Source organism: Thermobia domestica, chromosome 2 (genome assembly GCF_964235325.1).
Source record: "Thermobia domestica chromosome 2, izTheDome1.hap1.1, whole genome shotgun sequence".
Taxonomy (NCBI): domain Eukaryota; kingdom Metazoa; phylum Arthropoda; class Insecta; order Zygentoma; family Lepismatidae; genus Thermobia; species Thermobia domestica.
Window position 1 is genome coordinate 353561667 of NC_137455.1, and position 23779 is coordinate 353585445.

General features: G+C 37.3%; 1 protein-coding gene across 1 annotated transcript in view; it reads right to left on the reverse strand.

Moving 5' to 3' along the window:
- Ance-3 (angiotensin-converting enzyme Ance-3) overlaps positions 1-23779 on the reverse strand; it is a 171737-nt gene that overhangs the window by 33934 nt on the left and 114024 nt on the right. The window contains exons 9-10 of the mRNA XM_081749285.1: positions 16200-16443; positions 13429-13527 (exon numbers count right to left, since the gene is read on the reverse strand). Coding sequence (XP_081605411.1) covers positions 13429-13527; positions 16200-16443 — 343 coding nt within the window. The remainder of the gene's footprint in view (positions 1-13428; positions 13528-16199; positions 16444-23779) is intronic.

Sequence of the window (23779 nt, forward strand, 5' to 3'; positions counted from 1 at the left end):
TCGATCGAATTCTGAGTCGAGTTGTTTCGTGATATACTATCCCGCCCTTCATTTACATAATGATTGGTTCTCCGAGTTATCGTAAGCTTAGAAATAAAGAATACAAATTACTTACAGTTTGAACATTATTATAAAAATGACTTTCCCTATCAAAATCATAAATATACTTTTGTTAAGCTCTTCTAAAATAATGGTATTAGTTTTGCACCAATCAGAATCACTCATTTTAAAATTAAAATAGTTATTATGCTGCCATCTGCCGACCAGAATATAACTAACAAAACTGAACTTTTGTATAGTAACCCGCTGGTGTCATTTAGATTCGCCGGAACTAATTGTTAAAATTTTTGAAGCTCCCGGAATTGGTTCCTGAAATTCTCTTTCCCTCTCTAGATCCAGTACTTAACAAAATAATAAGAAAAATCAAATACTATCTTTGAAAATCTGGAACATACTTTTTATTTATTTCCTTTCCAGCACCTAAAGAGACAGTTAAACTAAAACATGAGATTCAGACATGACATTTTAGTTTTCTAGAGCAGTGATCTGTCTGAGTGATCGCCAAACCGTCGATCGCGAGTTACTAGTAGCTCGGCTCCCACGCAAGTGCCTTGTCAGCCTAATCTTACAATTAAATGTATACGCCTCGGGTTGTGCATGTTATGTTTTTCATCTTGTGTTAGACATTTGCTAACTTGGATAGATTGACTTCATATTTACTAGAAATGTTCAGTTTATAGGCAATAAATGAATGTAAGATTTATTTTATTATTATTATTATTATTATGGTTGGTAGCTCACAGTAGGATTTAAAATCTATACGGTAGCTAAGAAGCTTCGTAAGTTTGGCGACTATTTTCTTAGAAGACCTCATCAAAGAAAAATACAGATGTGCCAATGTGCAGACGCAACTATGCATAACATGTGTTTGTAAGTAGCAAAGCGCCCTGTAAGTAGCTTTCTATTAGAAACGCAATTTTGCGTTTCATTTTCGCCAACCGATACAAATTGAAGCCTCTGTGTGTGTGTGTGTGTGTGTGCGTATATATATATATATATATATATATATATATATATATATATATATATATGTTGTGTGTTTGTTCAATAAAACCGGCGTCGCTGTTCAGAGAACAGTGTTGCCAGTTGTACCAACAAGTCGCTAAATCTAGTTTATTTGAAGAGGCGTATGGCGACAAGATTTATTCAAAAGTGATCAACGACGTTTTCAATGACGTTTGAAGAATTTTGACGATAAACGATACACGACGCTTTACAAAGCTTTTGCTTTTTTAAAAATTCGATATTATTGAGTGTTTGTCTCGAGGCCGGTGAGTAAAACAAACGGGAACCATTCTGCGAGTGCCACTGGGCATAATTCGAGAACAACCCATGTGTTTCATGATTTCGCCACCTAAATAGACCATGTATGACAAATTTTGGAATTCTCCGGTAGCACGTGACAACTGGTAGTATAGGAAAGTACCTAAATATGGAATAAAGTTGAGAATATGGAATACCACCGTATCTATCCTGGTAGGTAGTGCACTCTCGTGAAGGTGCCCGGAGACGCTTGACTATGTACCCTGTCGTGCGTTTTTGGTCAGTTTGTGGTGAAGTAAGCAGTTTGTTGCAGGTAATACTTCAAGGAGTGGATGTTCGCAATTGTTGATTATCGTAGGTGAGTGTTTCAGAAGTAATTCTCTTAGTCACATTGTAATTTGAAATTATTGACAGTGAATCACGCGGAAAGTTGGTGTTTTCTGGCTATAGGCTATGCAAGTTAGATTATTTTGTACCTAGGCTAAGTACCATTTTTGTGGTTATGAAAACAAATATGGCGAGGCTTGCAATAGGGAATACCATAAGGTTTTAAATATGGAATAGTATTCCATATTTAGAGTCTTATGCAATCATTTTGTTTCGTTTCCCAGATGAATAAACAGCGGAAGACTTGAGACCGCAACGCAATGAGGAGTGCAATTCACGATGTGAGGAAGAAGAAAATGAGATTTTTGAAGGCGGCCAAAATGTATAATGCACCTCGGACAACACTTTTTCGCTTGGCGTCATCTAAATTGAATCCTGAAGAAGCTGTTGTGGAGAAGCTAGGAAGAACCCAATTCTAACACCGGAAATGGAGGAGGAACTGGTCCAGTACCTGTTAGTTATGTAAGACAGATTTTTTGCTCTTACTCCGAGGGATGTGCGAACTATGGCATATCAATTAGCCAAACAAAATGTAATTGCACACTCGTTTTCAAAGTGCCACGAGTTTTCAGGAAAGACTTTTCTGAAATTGTTTGTGAAGAGACACAAGGGAAAACTTTCTTTCAGAAAGCCGACACAAACGCCATACAATCGAACCGTTGGCTTTTGTAAAGAAAAAGTGGCCCACTTCTTTGACCTTTTGCAATCGGAGATTGACAATAAGAACATTTCTGCTGATCGCATATTTAACGTTGATGAGACAAGCCTAACTGTCGTTCAATAAAAAGTTCCTCAAGTTCTTGAACACAAAGGAAAACGTCAAATAGGCGCAATTATCTCTACAGAACGAGGCTCTTTAGTGACCGCAATAACGTGTATGAGCGCCACGGGTATTTATATTCCTCCCATGCTAATATTTCCAAGGAAAAAGTGGTCAAATCATCTCATGCGCGGTGCTCCTGAAGGATCTGTTGGAGCGTGTCATCCGTCTGGGTGGGTGCAGAGTAATCCCTTCACTGAATGGTTCAGACATTTTATTAAACACACAAGGCCATCTGAAGAATCTACATTGATGCTCATTCTTGATGTCCATTATGCCCACTCAAGGAATTTAGAAGTTTTATATTTGGCGAGAAGCAATAATTTCTCCATACTTTGTATTCCTTCACATTCGTCGCACAAACTGCAGCCTCTTGACAGAACCTTCATGAATCCCTTAAAAACGTACTACAGTGAAGGGATCAGGATTTGGATGAGAACTGTTAGGACAGATGACGGTTGTGTGCGGTCTTTCTCTACATTTGAGTTAGCAGAACCCTTTGGAAAAGCGTACGTGAAAGCACAAACTGCTTCAAACGCCATTAATGGTTTTAAAGTGACGGGAATTTGGTCCCTCAATCCCCACATTTTCGATGATAGTGACTTTCTTGAAGCAAGTACGCACAACAACATAGATCAGTACCTGGCTTTGAACCATCACGAGATCTCTCTTCCCCTCCTATGCCACTACTAGGCTTAGAACCTTCACCTGGACTCCCTCCTCCTTCTACATCAATCATATCAAACACTTCTCTCCCATATACTTCAGACAACCTTTCTCCTACCTCTGCTTGTCCAATCGCAATTGAAGCTTCAGCAAGTGGACCATCTGGCAGCAGTGTAACTCCATGGCAAATATCAACAGTGCCCGCAGTGAAGAAGAGGGAAGGCAGTCGAGGAAGAAAGGCTGGCTCTGCAGTCATAATTACTTCATCACCTTACTAAAATCAGTTAGAGAAGTCTGTGAAAGCTGTCGATAGTGGAAAACAATTAAAAATGAAGAACAGTGCAAAAAACAAGGGTAGGAAGAATGCAACAGAATGCAACAGAAGAAAATGTAAAATTAACTAAGAAATTCACGAATAGTACGTTACGAAACAAATGTGATGACAGTCGTCCCCAAAGTGAAACTTCAGATTCCGAAACATCTATTTCCATCAGCGCATATGATGATCAATCATCAACGTTTAGTAGCATTCCCGATAATGATCAACCAGAGACAGGAGAAGATGCTGAGTCCCTCTTCTGTTCATCAAAATTTTCTGAAGATAAAGGCGGTGAAAAGCGGGTGATGTGTATGATGTGCCAATCCTGGGTTCACAATGAATGTGCTGGATATGATAAAGGTGTTTATATCTGTGACTTCTGTAAATAGACTTAGATTTCTCACGGGACAATTTACAGCATATCTAACACTAGGCAGCATATCTAATAATTTTTCTTTTACCTAAGTTTACAACTCTAAGATATAAATGTCTACTTGCAAATTTTGCTTCTATGTTTCTTTTTGTAACTTTACAGCTCATTTACTACATTTTTTGTATGTTTCAAATAATCTTTGGAATATTTGTATCTTTATATCATGTAATTAAAATATTTGTATTGGCAATTTCCTTTGTTTTACTTAGCATACCTAGATTAGAACCATGTAAAACATTCTGGTATACTTCATGAGAGTTGTTTATGGTATTCCATATTTAGAGCACTTTTTTTCGAGTAACAATTTTGTACTGTTTTGATTTTCATTTATTTTCGGGGTCTCTTTTTTGTTATTGACTGACTTTAAATGGCAGAAGTTATTACCATATGAGTACAGAATGCACACACATTTTTTCATATATAGAATCGTGTAATGTGAGCCACAGTTGCCAAAAAATGGAACGGTATTCCATATTTAGGTACTTTCCTCTACTGTTTCTTATTAAGACAGTGGTGCGTAAGGCCAATTGATACTCATCAGTTCGGGATAGCGAGAGGAAAATTATTTGCGAATGATTACTGCACGTTCATTTTCCAAACAGAAGAATGAACTAGGGCATTTCGAATATACACTATCTACCGAAAAGTCACCGATCAGTCTGCTAGGACATCGCCGTAAGGAATCCAGAGGAACCTGCACGACGCCGATCATTTGTTTCGGTGCAGACGGCATTATTAGTGACCGTGCGTCATGCGAGGAGACAGTTTGACTGAGAATGGCGCACAGACAAGAACTTACTGAGTTCGATAGGGGAGTCATCATCGGCTTTCATAATGCGGGTTTGTCGAATCGTGCCATTAGTGCCCAATTACGCCACCCAAAATCAACGGTGGGTGATGTAATCCTGAAATGGAAACGTCATGGTATCACCAGCGTCCCTAAACGGCCCGAACGACCCAAGAAATTGACAGACAGTTACCGGAGAGTGCTAAAATGAGTGGTATCCAGCAATCGAAGTCAAACTGCATCTGTCATCCAGCACGAGTTCCACACTGCATCGTGCACATCAGTTTCACTGAACACTGTCAGGACAGAACTGCATGCACTTGGATTTCATGGTAGAGCAGCGCCTCATAAGCCATACATCACTCCAACGACCATATCCAAGAGAATGGCATGGTGTAAAGTTCATCGAAATGGAACCTTAAATCAGTGAAAACATATGTTATGGAGTGATGAATCACGCTACACGTGCTTCATGTCAGATGGTCCTGTGTAGGTGTGGCGACAATCCGGGGAACGCTTCTTGCAAGACTGCATTGTGCCAACAGTGAAATTTGGTGGTGATGGTGTAATGGTGTGGTGTGCATTTTGTTGGTTCGGCCTAGGCCCGCTTGTTGTTGTGGCTGGTAACATGACGAGTGAAAATTATCTGGACACTTTGGATAATTCAGTGCTTCCCACATTTTAAAAATTCTTTGGAATTGACCAATGGTACTATCAGGATGATAATGCCCCTTGCCATAAAGCTGCCAGTGTTATGTGGTGGTATGACGAGAACAATGTGCAACGACACAGTGCCCTGCTCAATCGCCTAATTTGAACCCCGTGGAACATCTGTGGGATGAATTGGAGCGGCATTTAAGGTCCAGACCAACTCGTTCCAATTCACCTGCCGCACTTGGAACCGCCTTGCAGGAAGATTGGGTTGCCATCCCACCTGATACATATCAGCAACTGATGGAAAGCCTTCGTCGGAGGATACATTCTGTGAATCAGTCAAAAGGAGGTCCTACCCGATATTAGGTACGTAATGATTTTCTTCATTCCGAAAGTTGTGGGGTGAATGGTGACATTTTGGTAGATAGTGCATTTTCTACTATATTTACGAGTTACTGTGTGTACTCTGTAGTGGATGGATAATGCTGTGTAATTGAGAACTAGAAGTGACGAGTGTTATGACCTCTGCGTTCTTTATTTCCCTTAAAATTGTGGTGTTCTTTTAAAATTAAGCATGAGTAAACCCCAGTTCCAACAACATTATCGCAAAGAAAACCAGAAAATGCATTTTTTTATGTGTTTAATTCAACAAATACCTGTTTCATCGAGTTTCGAAGCTAGCGACATTTTGCCAATAAGAGTTAGTAACAGTATGGAAGAAGGACCATATTAAATACCCAGTTTAGTTGGCGGGATGTTTACATTTAGCAGGAGAAATGCATGGCTTCAGATAGGAAATTTCCTGTTACGAAATTGACATCACACCAACTAAATGACTGTGTTACTGACAGGCGCACACTCAGAAATGTTTGGTTGAGAGTGGTTCGAAGTTGGAAGGGTGGTGTCCAATATTACAAGACACTACGCATATGTAGTGTTGGTATTGAATAGGTTTAATTCTACATTCGAAAAGACGATAAGAAATTGCCGAGTACTGTTACTTATATTCTCAGTAAAATAAAAGAACTAGATTGTTCTATAAGATTGAGTACAGATAAAGTGCAAAGTCAAATATTTATTATACACAGGGGAGAATCCAGAACTGACTTCTGAGGGGGAGGTGGGTTGTAATAGTGCTACTTAGAGCTACTTTTAAGAGCTCCAAACTCTGGTATGGGTATTATTTATATATAAAATAAAAAAAATTTTCCTCCTCTGGGGGGATCAATCGCTCCGGTCACCCCCTGGATCCGCCACTGTTCTACATCGTCATTTTTCAGTTAAACAAGCAGTGTTCGAATTGGAAAAAAGCAGAGGCGGTATGTTTTATTACGATTTTGACTCGACATACCGGCTATCTAAATTTTGAAACGCAGTGAGAGTATGTTGCCTAAAAGATTTATTTACATAATGACTCAAAGCCATCGGAAGGCTTCTCAGTAGTAACGCGGGGGGGGGGAGGCATGGAGACATTTTGATCCCTCCAAACAACTTTCTAAAAAAAAATATATCCCCTTATGTTGTATTATAGAGAATAATACCGAAAATGTTCAAAAACCGAATGGGGATATTAACAATTTCCTGCGAGAAAAATGCCGGTTCCTTACTCGACTGTGGAGTATTCCAAACAGCCGGAAGATCCCCTAAATCCACCGATGCTCAAAACATGGCATTTATATCATTAAGGAAACAAGACACACACACACACACACACACACACATATATATATATATATATATATATATATATATATATATATATATATATATATATATATATATATATATATATATATACTTAGAAATTATTTCTGCATAAGAAATAAAATCTTACATGGAAAGCTATTCGTCAATTACTGTGTATAAAAATGGTTTTATTAAAAATATTTAGCATATACTTTCCAGTGACGATATGTTTCAATCATTGAAAAACCAGAAAAGGTATGCCTTCATCACTGAAAAACCAGAGGTGTATGGCATACCACCGCATACCGTCTCACTTCTACCACTGTAAACAAGTATAGTTTTACTAAGAAAATTTATAAAAGCATGTCGGGTTACGCAGTTTTAGGGAGGGGGTCTGGATCGAGTGCACCCTCCACATCAGTGGGTCCCTGTTACAGTTCTGACATATCGTTTAGCAAAAGTGATTTTTCCATAACGACTGTGATTTATTTGTGTATTCATTACATTTAGTGTACATAATAGATAGTTAAAGCACATCGAAATTGTAACTGTTGATTAGGCTTTATAAAGGGTGTCACACCTAACTCTGCTACTTGAAATATTTTCGAAATGGACCACTTTCTTGAGGGCCCAAAAAATTAAAAGAAAAAGAACTGGACTTACATTTTTAAATTATAAGATAAATAAAAAGTAAGTAAAACAATACAACACATATCAATAGTAACAGTGTTTTGTGTTATATAGGTTCCTATAATGTAATTAATGCCCGTCCCCCTTCTGCTAGTGTGCTCCCTAAAACATCAATAGTTTGCTTTCTGCATATAAGGTGCCTATGTTCTGCATGGACTGGCTGCACAGCTGGACGTACAAAGGAGGCCTCATTATCTTCTATAGCTTAGGGCCTCATCAAACTTAAATCCGCCTCTGGTCCCGGAGACCAACTTGAAAATTTGAAATGGAAACATGGGTCGAGTGATAGCTTTTTGACAGCTTTTGGAAAATGAAACGGGTCGAAGTAAACATTTGTGATATGGGGCAACGTTTTCAAAATGGCTATCAGAAATGTATGAGAAACGTGCATTGTTTCTAGCGAACTGAAAATTACAGGCACAATTAGTGATAACGGACGAGGTTGAACTTTTCTAAATACAGGTACTAGTGGCCGGTACAGTGGCTCACAGAAGCTTGATGTCCATAAACTACAACCAGCACGGAAAACGCACTCACAAAGAACCAGTAATCTCTTACCTGATGCAACTGTTTCACTTCATTAGATGTTCGAAGTGCTCACTGTTTGCATCAGTGCACTTTTGGAGACGACGAACAAGAAAGCGTTGTACAGATTATAGGGTTTCCACAAATATTGCCGCATATGCCGCACTAATATGTTCTTGGATATTCTCTTGTCTCATTGGGGTTTCCTGATACACTATCGTTCACTACGCCCCAGAGAAAGAAGTTTAAAAGTCGAGGGGTGGGGATGAGCTGGCCATGGCACAAAACCACCTCATCCTATCCACCTGGTTGGAAACTTTGCATCTAGAATTGCTCTGTGTCTAGACATGTTTAAAGCGTGCGGGGCACCCATCATTCTGATATCACATTGGTAGACGCGACTCCAAATTTAGGTCCTCTATGAGAAGTGGTAGAGTGTCTTGTAGAAATTATCCACATCGCTGTCCGTCTAATGTTGTGACACTCTAATTTTTCAACCACTGTTATCAAAACTGTAAAATTTACGCCTATTTTGGTGATTTTTTTCACTTGTCTCCAGATCTAGTACCATACCAGATGATGATTTGCAACTTAATCTGGTGGTGCCGCCTGGCGTGTGCAGAGGAGAACGAAAAATTAAATATGGTGAGAGTGCATGTGTAAATGCGAGTGGAAACAGAAGAGTACAAAAAGTTACATTATTGATCAAATCTGTAGTTTTTAATATATATTATTCATTTCGTGTATTTCTTTATTATACAGTAAGTTAATAATACGTTACTAAGGAAGAATGTTTTAAAAATACTATCTGACAATTTAATAGGATTTTGTTAGGATTCCGGACATAATGTTATGAACGGTTTGTAACGGACAGCATTATTTTACTGTTCTACATATTGTTCATGATATCATGGCAGAAATCCTAGAATGTGCTTAAAAGCAATTTTGAATATACATCACACATATCTGTTGATGAATTTGGTTACTTAAATTTTAATAATGTGATGATTTATAATACTCATGCAGAAATTATTATATACATAAACCTTCAGTAATTGTGCTTTTGGAATTATTACTTATTGATAGTATAAATTTCGTAAGAAGATTTTTGTTCACGAATAAAAGAAGAATTTTAAATATTTCGGCATTTAGTTCCATGTTTTATTGGCTATGTGACTATATCATATTTCAGTGGTTTGAATAACAGGAATGGCATAACACAGGGTGTTCCACATAAAGCCGGTACGCCTCATGCAAATCACACTTTAACAGCAACAATGAACTAACAATGAATAGATTATTGTCACGTTAAACAGTTATTTGTTTATAAAAGATGCTGGAAGTGGTGGCCATGGGTATCCAAGTATCGCTGACCTCGTTTGATGACATTACCAGCAACCCGTTGTAATTCTGGAGGCGTGATGTTAATTTCTCTAGTAATGTTCCGTTAAAGATCGATGGAGCCTGTCTTTACGTAAAAGTACACAATATCAATTCGCTGTTCTAATGCAAACTGCCCCATTTCTATCACAAATGTCACTCGTTACCACAAGCACTGATACAACACATAACACATTGCAACAACTCAACAATACGAGATTCTCACACCAACTGACGTACGAACACACTGCTGCACACAACTTTCCGATAAAATGCAGTGTAGTCAACTTTCCAGACAGTGTTGTCATTCCAGCAAGAGATGATTTACCGGTACGTGAGGCATACCGGTTTAATGTGGGACATCTTGTAGCTTTTAATGGTGATGAAAAATAATGTAAGTCAGTACATATTAAAAAAAGTAATTTTATGTTGAAAATATCTTAAGAAATAATAAACAAAGCGCCCCAGGTATGTATTGTTGTTATTATTATTATATAAATTAATGTGATACTTTTTCCTTTAATATTTTAATTTTCACTAATAGCCCTAATTGTTTTCGAAAAAGCCCTATATTCATTTATATAATCGCGAATAGACGTTTTATTCTGGAGGACATTACAAACTATTGGATGAAATATTTGGCGAAAGTTCCTTTTAGTCGTCAATTTTGACCTTTCCCAGAATTATTTGTGTGAATTGTGTTTTCCAAGACTTACTTCCAGTGAACACTGATACGTAAAACAATGATGTTCAAAAACAGTGAATTTTAAGTTAATTTCAATACATAGTTGAAAATGTATATAGCGATTTTTGACAAAGTGTTTACCAATCGCATCGAACGTTACATAGTTACAAAAATGGTAGAACAGAGATCTTAAAAAATGCGGGAAATACTCGTCAGTCCCGGCGTCCGCCTATGTGACACTCTACTTTTTTAGCCTTTATGATATCAGTAAAATTTACACTTATTTTGGTGATCTTTTTTTACTTGCCTCCAAATCTGCTACCATAGTAGATAATGATTTTTAATTTAGTCTGGTTGTGCCGCCTGGTATGTGCAAAGAAAATGAAAAACTAAAAATGATGAGAGAGTATGTGTAAATGCGAATAGAAACAGATTACCAAAAAAGGAACAAATGGAAAGTTGTAGCCTCGAACTACAGAGTAAGAGCAAAAATCTAAAACATATAAAACAAAGAAGTGAATTATTCTTATCTAGTGATGACTTACTCAAAAATGTTTATTTTATTGTACGATAGTGTTAAACTATTACTTGTGGGGTATTTAGGATATTGTTTAGGGAGGGCTATGCACTACATGGGGTAGCAGGGTGGCAACTGTCCACCTGAGTTTGAGAATTAAATATATTTTATCTATTGTATACTAATATGCTAGGGAAAAAATCTGAAACTCGTATGTCGATTGAGGATCTTACCCTCCCTCCTTCCCCAGGCAAATCTGAAATGACGCTCCTGCAAACACACGTTGCATATTTGTAATTTCATTTCAACTTAACTGATTTCATTTTAGAAAAACTTGGAAATATGGTATTCAGTTTTATTTGTATATGTTTTTATCTGAAAGAAAATGTTGAGACAAGTTGAAGCTGAAATATACTGATTGCAGTTTTAATGGTAAGAATTGCAGACTGGTGAATCTTATGTGATATGATATACACAAAAAATTAGCAGTGAATCTATTTTTTTATTCTATTCATAGAAGAAAAAGGAAACATCCTCTTGACCTACCTAATTTCCTGGACTACTTATTCTCCCCTCTTGATTTTGTTTAATTCAAACATTAACCTTCCTTTATAACTAAACGATTTAAATATTCCTTTCCTACAATATCTAAAGTCCCGTTATGTTGATATCCGTGCAAGTTGGTGTGGAACACCAGTTTCGCCTAGCAGCTCCTCTGAGTTTTGGTAACTGACGACGGCCGACTTGAATCACAAACTAACAACGGTTGAAAGAATGATAGGAGAAACGAAAGAAAGTAGCAACTAAGAAAAAGAAACAGAAGAGTGGAATGGACGAAAGAAAGAAAAAAGAACGCAGTTCTTATACGGAATCAAATTTGACAAATACACTATTATTTCTGAACAAAGAGTTGAAATATTGAAAGTCAATGAAATTCTTAGAAATGGTAAGAAGGATTATTATTGAACGTGGAATGCGAAAAACTAACAAATTTATTTCGGGTGGGGGTGCTTAAGCCCGATAGCGCCCTAGATACGCCACTGACTATTACCTTCTCTTAAACATGTTGTTTTTTGGGAATTCATAATAAATATGTTAAGATAAACATTCGGGAAACTTTCCTCCCAAAAACCTGCGTAGGCATTCTGAGTGAGGCTGAAAACTATAGTTGGCATGATATAAGATGTGTGTTAATTAAAAGTTCGATTTTGATTACCGAAAAACATTTTTAAAGAGTTATAAAGTGTTTAAAAAAAGTAACATACAGAACTGTAGGTCTCATCCGTAGAAGCTTGCAGCTCGACCAACACGTAAATATCAGATCAAATCCTAATCCAAACAGGTATGTCAAATATAAAACCAACATCTTGTTAGTAACATTTTTTCTTGAATGTTTTATGGAAAATGTTTATGCCTTCATCACTAAGAGAGATACATGTGTAAGCTCACAAATAGGGAAATAGAAAAGTTTGAAAAAAATAAAACGTAAAAGTAGCTGATTTGAACCACCAAATTGTGCACTACTGGAAGCGGTAGCACGCCTTAATGTACTTGGTTACGAAACCACTACGCAAGAACGAATAACATTTGAATATGAACGTCGCGCATGAAGAGACGAATTGCAGGACACGCTCTTTTCTGATGAATCCCGTTTCGTCTGCAACATCACTACAGCCGCATCCGTATCTGGTGCTATTGTGGCACTAGGTTCGGTGATATGCATTTTGCACCGCCACGTTGGTACAGCAATAGTACATTGACGAGATGTTGGACCTGAATGTGATACCTTTAGAGCAGGTCCTGTCGGAGACTATCTTCCAGCAGGATAATGCACTCCCTCACATTGCACGTTTTGCCCTAAACTTTCTGGCTAGACACAATAGTCCTCTGCGTCCTTAGCGAGCGCGTTCCTCCGATCTCACGCTGATTCAATACGTCTGATCGATGGTTGCCCAATACCTGTCACTGCAAACTCTTCCACCTACAATTAATGAGCAGGGCATCGTGTCGAAGACACATGGCTTGCCATGCCTCAAGAGGACATCCAAGGGCTCATCCTCTCGTGGCCTTGTAGTGTTGCAGACATTCCGACCGCCCTTGTTGGGCTTACAGGCTACTTACCATTGCCAGTTCTGTTCCGTTGTTGCAATGTTGTCACGTGTCGTACAGAGTGGTAAGTTTAACCATTTCCTATTGTACTATCTCTAACTGCCAACTTTGGTACTTCTCCTTGGTGTTGCATAGTTAATGGCGAGCAGTGTACTAGCTTATAACATAAGAGTTATATAATTTAAGTAGCACTAAATTCCATATTTAAGTCTGTACAAAACTAATCATTACCACACACGTAGCTATATAACCTGTATAATTTCTACATTAAAGTCCTAAATATGACTTTGCGTAATTCTATGCGATTGCCAAATTAAACAGCTTATTCAATTGTATAAAATTGTACAATCAAAATGCAGTTACAATATACAAGGCTTTCCTCTATACGTAAATTTATTCACAGTAGGTATAAATTTCAGAATAATAGTACATTAAGTTATGGCTTACCTGATGTAAGGGATGTTGGCTGGTATATGATATTTTGCACCAGGATCAAAGTCGTATTCCGAACGAAGAACAGGGGGCTTAATTCCTGAATATTTTTCCCTGAAATGAAATAACAATAATTAATTCAATCTTTAATATATTTTCACATGCTCTTGTAATATAAGTGTGTTAAATAACAAACTCTATGGCCTATGGAACCCGGTGGTTCAATGCCGCGTTCACAAAAGCTCTCCATTGACTTCTGTCCTCAGCTAGTTGGATCTATTTTCTACTTTGTATTCCTGTTTCTATGAGATCCATCTTAATATTATCCTCCCATCTGCACCTAGGTCTTCCTAATTAACGTTTTCCGATTGGATTTCCAGTTAAAACTTTGAAGGCGTTCCTACTTTCTCCCATTCTGGCCACATGACCTGCTCACCTGAGCCTCCTAGATTTGACGACCCTAACAGTACTTGGTAAACGGTATAAAATATGTAGTTCCTCGTTATGAAGTTTCCGCCATTCCCCATTCCCGTTTCTCTTGGGTCCGAATATTCGTCTCAGGATCTTGTTGTCAAATACTTTCACTCTACGTTCTTCCCTCAGAGTAAACGACCATGTTTGACAACCATACAGCACAACAGGCATGATTATCATTTTATGTACTTTAAGCTTATATGAATAATAAGCTGAAATAGTAATAATAAGTATGAAAATAATATTTTTAAAAACTCGAACAAAAAATGTAGTAAAATTGTGGAAAAAAGGCACAAATATATCCTTTAGGGGACTCCCGCTTATAAAGATTCATGGTTCACACATCATTGTCTTTAGAGCAAAGCAAGGTTTCGAATGATACGACACATGAGTGCCACGAGTCCAATTTTCTTGCAAAGGATATTTCTAAAACAAATGAGCGTCTCTGTAGGGTACCTACACGAAAGGTACCCTAAAATATACTGCGTGTCCTAGACTACATATTTGTCAAGTTTCATTGGCGTGCAATTAGTAGGAATAAAGACATGGAAATTTTTTGAACCTAAAATACCAATTGTTACAGAAAATGTGACTTCTTGAGAGAGGATGACGGACGGAGATGATAAATTCTTGACTTTAGTTGTAAAAAGATTGCATAATCAGCATTTATAATAATTGAATACTTGTAAATACCAGCTGAACGACATCATTTTTCTTGGACCACGTTGGATTAATGGGGCCAAATTACCGCTTTTTTAGCTTGAAATAAAGAGATCAAGTGTCCAAAGAAGAATGAAATTTATTGAATTCCATCTATGCATAAGAATATAATATATGAACTTTCCAAAGAAAGGTTACTGGGTAGTTTTTTTTTTTTTCTGTCTTAATAAGACTGCGCATAAGATTTTCAAAATTATCCCTTTTAAGTTCTAGTACCTATTTTTAGGCACTAAAGTAGTGTCTTCATTATTCAATTTTAAAAGTACCAATCAAGCTTTCTACCTTGGGGTTTTTTAAGTCTAGAGGCATTGTATAATACGGTATGTATGGTTTCACGCCTTTCTGCGTCAAGACATAGGGAGTGATGATGTAGTAACTTAAAAAGAAAAAAAAAAAGGTCTATTCTCATTATATTTTGGTAGGCTTACTTTTGTACCTAGAAGATTGAAATTTTGCACAAACATTCAGTGTAACCATTAGTATTTTTTTGATTTTTTTTTTTTCAGATGTCTGAGTTGAAACAGGGGGTCCAGAGGGGGCAAAAGAGTAATAAAAGGGATGTTTTCTAAACAAAAAATCTTTTTTTTTCGCGATTTTCCCGCTTCAGATACATGATGGAGACATGTGAATGGTACTGTTTGAAAGGATGTTCTATTCTGAAGAGAATGATGAACGAACCATGATCCTACGATAAATAGGTATGTCTCAGGAAATTTTACCTGAGATCCTGTTTTATATGAGAATCTTGGGTATAGTGGGGATATTATTTTTTTGGCGGACTTACTTTTGCACCTAGAAGATTGAACTTTGCACACACATTCAGTGTACATCTTAGTATTTTTCAGATTTTTTCAGATCTCTGCGTTAAAACAGGTGTTCCAGAAGGGCAAAAAAGGTAAAAAGGAGGAATATTTTTTTGACAAAAAATCCCTTTCTTCGCGATTTTCCCGCCTCAGATAAATGACGAAAACACGTGAAGCATACCATTTGAAAGTGTGTTCTATTCTGAAGAGAATGATGGACGAACCGTGATTCTAGGATAGATAGGGATGTCTCAGGAACTTTTTATATTACATCCGGTCTTTTGGAGTTAATCTGGGCCATTGTGGGGATCAATGGTAAATATTTTTTCCCGCCTTTACTATTCAAGATAAAAGCTTGAAATTTTGTACACACATTTACTAGAGCCCTTATTATTTTTCAATTGATTTTGAAATTTGTGCGTTAAAAGAGGGGGGGGTACAGAGGAGTTCAAAATTAAAAAAAGATCAGAAAAATTATCATTTCTCTCAAAATTTCCCTCATCAGGGACATAATAAGGAAATATGAATGATACTGTTTGAAATGTTGTTCTATTCTGAAGAGAATGATGTACGAAACATGATCCTAGGATAAATAGGATGCTGTAGCTGCTTGACTGAAAGTATATAATTTAACTTTAAAAGTTAAGACTATGGGTAAGATTTTCAAGATTATTCTGTAAATTGTTTATCAGCTTAAATTGATGTTAATATAATACAAGGTTTACAAACTTCACTCTACGACCACCAATATTTCACAGACTGATGCTAACTAAAACGTATGAAGCTTACCGTAATCTCCACCAATGGCAATTGTAATTTTCTTTGGTGACTCCATTTTGGAACACATCCCATCTCCATTTGTCCATAATTAGTGCAAATGGCAGGAAAACTATTTTGTCTAGCGCAAGAGCATATAGGAAGTTGATGTCATGCGCTACATCGTTTACATTTATATTGAGAAGTCCTAATGTTTGTAGATGTCTTGGTGTTGCTACTGATAGTGCTACAGCTTCACCAACAGCTTCATGGAAACCTGGAAATAATAAACAAAGCCCACGTTTTCATATGATTTTCTGTTTATTTGTTAGAGCCTATCGAAAATTATAAGGAAAACAGGAGCGCTGGCAGACACGTGCCATTATCTCCTTTGAGTTTAATGTTCAACTATTGTGCCCTGAAGCAAAAGGAGACGGTGATGATGATGACAATGAATTATATAATTAAATTAAGAAAATGGGAAGAAACGGAAGAGCCCCAAGAAAACACGCACACAGAATTTGTTCATCACAAAGCCTATTGTTACTAATAACATAATATACAATAACTTTTTAGTACTTGGAAAAGTGAGAATACAGGATTTGTTCAGAAAGTACTAGGACTGATTTTTTTTTTTTATGCATTCACAATTTTGAAACATCAATCTAATAGTTTTCAAAATATGCCCCTTCTGCATCAACACAGCGTTTCCAGCGAACTTTGCCAATCACTGAAGAGTCCCTGGAACACAGAAACTGGAATCTACTCTTCATCTCCCTCGTTCCGTCCTCTGGATCGAGCCGTGATGTCGTCCTTTCATGACCCTTTTCAGTCGGGAGAAGAAGAAGTCTGTCGGAGCGACATCTGGGCTGTAGGATTGCTGGGGAAGCTGTGTAGTGCCATGTTTGGTCAGGAAGTCCATGACAGCAAAGGTGGTGTGGCTCGGTGCATTGTCATGATGAAGCTACCATGATCCAGCCATTGCTGGACAGACGCGGGCGACTCGTTTTCGGAGTTTCTCAAGTACTTCCACGTAGAATACACCCGCGTTGACGCAAAACTTCACCGTGTAACGCCGCTATAACAAACGATTCTATGTGGAGATGACAAGGCACTTTGAAAGGGGTTCACCTTAAACTCGATCTACACTCCGTCAAGGCTTGGAGACGACTGGCGACTGGTACGCTGGTAGCTAAGACCCTCCACCACCCAACCAGTGCAATAACATCCCCCCCTCACCACGTTTTGGCGGGAAAAGTCAGTCCTACTATTTTCCGGCCAAACCCTGTACTTAGAAATAAATCAAATCTGACATGTTAATAAGTTGCTGAAATTGTAACACAATTTATTAACATATAGTTAATGCTTTACATACATTTTATTTATTTATTATACCTAGACCGAAAGCTAATATAAAGTGAATATAATTACCAAATGTTTTAATCTTAAATTAACCATTGTTTTAAGAACTTCTCCACTGTTAGGCCTAATTAATACCCGAATGAAGAAATATCAAATTGTATAACGTCGTCACTCATAGATGTACTGTACTGTTAACCATTAAGGAGTATTCTTGGAAATGTTGCATTTATAGTACAGGCAGGTCCGTAGCAAGCCAAAAATGTAGGGAGGGCCCGGCTGAAGTTAGGGGGGCCCGATCCAACCATATTGTAGTTCATCGCCGTATTATAGTTCATTTGCAAGCCTACCATGAAAATTTTAGGGGGGTCAGCAAAAATTTGGGGGCGGCCCCCTAGACCCCCCATGGATACGGGCCTGAGTACCGGTACTGTAAATTATAGTACATTTCTATTTTTATAACTACGTTAGAGGGCAGGATGGCTCAGTGGTAGAGTGTTTACTTTTGGTGCGAGGGGCTCCTGGTTCGATGCCCGACCAAGCAAGTTTGTGGTGAACATCATGATGTCCGTGGATTTTCTCGGGGTACTCTCGTTTCCTTCCAAATTCTCACTCCACCAATTCCTCTATTATTCACTTGCCTTAATCATGCGTCTTCCTCAGCCTCACAGCCATAATCGAGGGGCGTTAAACTGAAATGCTTTATAGCTACGCTACATTTTTACCAGAAAAGGATATCACAAACATTTTTTAAAAATAATAATTTAAAACACTAAAAGATGAAACAATTTTATAAGGAATAACATTCCAGAAGTCAAACTAATCCATTTAAACAGACTACCGGTAACATTGCATGATTTAATTTTTAATCATTTTACTTACTTGTTAGTCTAATTAACATGTATATTTATTAATTATTATTTATCACTGTGTACTGTTGGGTTCTTAAAGATCTACGCCGTGTATTTAACGCTGATTGTTTACTATTAAACTTATCCGTAAGAGTAACTACTGATACTATGAAAGTCGAAACTCTTCTCAGCCTATTTCAGTCTTTAAATGTCTATAAGCCTCTTGGCAGGCCCGTATCCAGGGGGGTCTATCCCCCCCCTAAATTTTGGCTGGCCCCCTAAAATTTTCACGGTAGACTGCCAAATGAACTATAATATGGTGATGAACTATAATATGGTTGCATCGGGCCCCTCCTAACTTCAGCCACCGCCCCCCCCTACATTTTTGGGCTGGCTACAGGCCTACCTCTTGGTAAACACACATATACAGGACAACCACTAAGGTTCACAGACATCAATTTCTCAAAACAATATAATCTTGTACTATATTCTGTGTAGCTTCTCCAAGCTAACTACTCATCAAATGCTTCATATACCGTGAACTCAAAACTCTTTAGTCACTTTAAACTACTATCAAAATCTCAGCCACATATGGCTCAATACTTCCAACTAAACCAAATTTTTATTACAAACATAAACTTGAATGTAGTCACGTCCTTCAATTGTTTCCGCTACAAATTATCACTTTACCCGATAAAACGCACGTAACACCTTGTCCGACATACCTAACATGTACTATGACTAGATTTCTATAAAAAAAAAAAAAAAAAAGTGATATGCTGAAGTGTTATACAGGCCATTGTTGGCTAAGCTACAATTAACTAAGAAAATTATTGGAAATTAAACATGAATAACTGGAATACCTGGCTAGACCATAAATTACTTATCTAACAATATCAATCAAATCATAGTTTATTGCTATTGAAAAAACTGAAAATTTGGACGAGGGAGCAAAATTATAGCTAATAGTCGAAGGTGTGGAAGGAGGCGGAGCTTTAACTGAAATGCGTGGACATTGAGAGTTAACATTCGAATTTTCATAATTATTAAACAATTTACGATTAAGGACGCCACTAACCACTGATTAATTCATTAATTACATATTAATCCATATAATTAATTTACAAACTTCTGATAACAGTATCACTTTATTCACCCCAGTAAGTTATTAGTGTGTGTGTGTGTGGGGGGGTGAATTTCAACCCTCTCATCTTCCCGAGGATTTCATATCCTGGATTGTAACATTATAAAATACGTCAAATGCGATTTGAAAGTCCAAAGGGGGCCCCCTTGACGCTCAGGTATACACTGCATAAAATGGACTTCAATCCTGCTTTACACTGGATAAAGCGGCAAACTATGGTTTATCCCCTCCCTTTATCATATCCCTTTATCATATATATGTAATGAAATTTTGATATTGACATCCAACAAATTACATTTTTGTTTTATTGCACTTAATATTCTCATTTTGTGTAATCAGTAATTTTATATGATTACCATTAGTCTATACGGGTGCATTCGGTGAACAGTATTATTACTCTGTAGGAGGTAGCAAGTTTACTATCGTAAAGGATGTTCGCTGTTAGGGATACGTTCGAGTCGAGTCGAGACAGAATTTTCCTGACAAAATTCGAGTCGAGACACAGCTCTTCCAATAGAAATATATATATTTTTCGAGTCGAGACATCATTTTTACAACACATTTTCGAGTCGAGACAGTCTCAAATCTTGTCTCGTGCGCATCCCTATTCGTTGTCAATTTCATTACTTCTAAGCATTTATTCTGTAAATTTGAAGACTGAATCTTATCTTGGAAACTTAGATAATGCAGACAGAGTACTTAGCTCAGTAGTACATTTTACTTTTCTGGCACTTTAGACTTTATCCCAAGGAAATTTTTAGCACATTGGAATTTGGTAATCTGAGACAATCTTATCCTCTAGTGGAGCGAATTAGTTTTCTATATTCAGGTACACAAACAGGCCTGTAGCCAGCCCAAAAATGTAGGGGGGGCGGCTGAAGTTAGGGGAGCGATCCAACAATATTATAGTTCATTTGCCAGCCTACCGTGAAAATTTTAGGAGGGCAGCCAAAATTTAGGGGAGCCCGGCCACCCTAGACCCCCCTGGATACGGGCCTGTTCACAAGTACTTCAATCTTCAAATTTCACACATAATTCTTGGATCAGTGTACGTTGTTTGCCTTATAAATATTCTTTATAAAATCTGAGTCTGAAATTAAATCAGTACCAAGCGTTATACAAGCTCTAGAGGTCTGCACGGGCAAGAAATTTTAGCCCAGCCCGGCCCATGAATTTACAATGAGATGCCCGATCCTAGTCCGAAATATATTTTAGCATATATGCCCGAGCTCGTGTGATAATCAAATGAGCCCGATATAAACTCGAATTACAGAAACACAATAATTTACGCAAAATTGTTTTGCAGTTGTGCTTTAAAAGTTCTTCAGAAAGAACGGTGCAAATATGTCGTTGTAAAGTATACTTACAAAGTTAGGCCCGAGAAATATGGTTGTATATTTAAAAATTTATGGCCCGAGCCGCTTTGTAGGCCCGAGCCCGTGCAAACCTCTAACAAGCTTCTCGGGCGAACATAATGCTAAGCGGTGTACTTCCGGTGAAATTGAGTTATTAGGTGGAATGGATTGGAATCCAACCACAGAACAGTATGTAAGTAGTTTAATTGCGAAAATATAAATTACCTACAGACGTCAGAGGATGCTTGATGCTTGTTTGGTATGTGTCATTACACTGAATTGCATGGGAATAGCCAATCTTCTTTCCCAGTTTATTCAAAAGTTAGAAAATTAGACAAGCATTATGTTTCTCCAAGTCGCTCATATAAGTTTAATTTAGTATATAATGTACAGGGTGTCCAATATACAATGCGACCCGGAGTTTGGGATAGTAGAACTTTTGAACCTGAAGTGATACACAAATAATGGTTATACTAAAAAAGAAGCTTTGTTCATGCATATATTTTTTTAACTAGAAAGCGACGATTGAAGTACACTAGGAACCACACAGTGTTGCCAGATGTAACCGAAGGTGTAATTTTTTTTTTTTTTTTTTTTTGCAAAACATGTAAATTGACTCATTACTCATACGCATGGATGTTCTGTCGTTAATTTTCAGTTTGTTTAGTTGGAGTAGCTTGGAAAGTATGGAGCACGAAAAATATTTTTCATTTCCACCGATAACTAATCGAGGGAACTAGGAAAATCGTAGTTTTCATAAATTAACTCTGAATTAGCAACCCTGCTGATGTTTCAGCGCATCAAAAGGTGTGTTACGGATCTATCTACATTATGCAATTCCTGAAAACAATGAAAAACAAACTTCGAAATTATCATGATAAAAATTTTACTTACATGCACCCGGCAACATTACTATTCATTTCTATGGGGCTGCTTAAAGCAAGAGGTATACAAGAACATATTCTCGAACCATACATCATTTGGAAACGAACATTCGCAGTGGCATTGAGACAATTAACACTTCTAATCTTCGTAAAGTTGCTGCCAACCTGGTGAAACGTGTGAACCAGTGTTTGAATCAAAAAAGGGGACACTCCCAGCATCCGCTATAGAGCTGGTAACTCATTTCTGATAGTAGCAGTGTTGCCGGGTGCCGGGTAAGTAAACGTTTTATCATGATAATTTTAAAGTTTGTTTTTCATTGTTTTCAGAAATTGCATATTGTAGAGAGATCCTTAATACACCTTTTGATATACTGGAATATCAGCAGGGTTGCCAATTCAGTGTTAATTTATGAAAACTACGATTTCACTAGTTCCCCCTTACAGAGGCCTCATCCGATTAGTTATTGGTGGAAGTGAAAAATTCTTCTTTCTGCTCCATAGTTCCCAAGCTACTCCACCTAAACAAACTGAAAATTAACGACAGAACACCCATACGTATGAGTTATGAGTCAATTTATATGTTTTGCAAAAAAAAAAAAAAAATTTACACCTTCGGTTACATCTGGCAACACTGTGTGCTTCCTAGGGTACTTCAATCGTTGCTTCCTAGTTAAAAATATATGCATGAACAAAGCTTCATTTTAGTTTAACCATTATTCGTGTATCACTTCAAATTCAAAAGTCCTACTATCGCAAACTCCGGGTTGCATTGTATATTGGACACCCTGTACTATACATAGCCTATATAAATAAAAGTGACTATGTTTGTAACCTCGCCCGACCGACACGATCAAATTTTCAACATAGATGAGGTTCGGTTCTGGGATGGTTTTTATCATTTTACTTTGACGATGCAACTTAGGGGAGGGAGAAGGGAAATTTAAAGATGATCGAAAATGGACGATATTTTAGTGCCGAATTCATAGTTTTTGGGATTGCTGAGATGAACAGTGACACTTCCGATGCCGTTTAAATCCAAATTCAGCCATGCAACTTGGTGTAGGGGGAGGATATATATATATATATATATATATATATATATATATATATATATATATATATAGCTATAAATGATCGAAAATAACCTATATTAGTGCCGAATCCATAGTTTTCGGGATCGCTGAGATGAACAGTGACACTTCGGATGCAGTTTAAATCCAAATTTAGCCCTTTATGACCCAAATGAAACGTATTCTTCCCGTGCGAAGAACGAGTATTCTGCTAATAATAGTTATATAAGTAAAAGTAGTTAATAGTCAACTAAGCAAGTTTCATATTCAGCTATTCTCTTGATTCAATCTCAATAAACTCAGTTTATAATAAGGATTAAGAATATATATATATATATAAATATTTTCGCCTAAATCTTTATGCAATCTGCAACTCTCAGACGTTTTAAGTGTTGCATATTAGCGTTGTGTGAAATGTACATTTAAGAATGAATGGGATGTGGATAGCTGCGTTTAAAGGCACAGTTACCTACGAAGATATTAACTGATTGACTCGAACTTGGTCCAGATAATCGCTCGAACTGTCTACTGAAAAAAAAGCCTTCATTCAGAAGTTATCGTGTGGGGTAACGGACAGACTAAAATTAAAATCTTGAAAGGCCAGTTAAAGTGATCCTTACAGAAATAAATTAAGAAAAATTTTTACAATGTTGCCTTAAAAGTACGTTTTTAATCAAATGTTGCCAAATGAAAATAAAATAAAATCTTTGAGTCCGACGATTATCGCCTTTAGGCTAAGGGAGACGGATGATTAAAGCAAGTGGACGATGATGGAAGAATTGTTGGAATGAGAAAGTGGAAGGAAATGGAAATACCCTGGCCTGAGATCGAATCAGGGATCCCACACACTAGAGGTAAGAGCACTACCACTGAACCACTGTGCCCCCCTAAATATTGCTAAGATTATCACTTAAAAGAATCAATTAATTCTCATAAAGTTTACTAGTAGT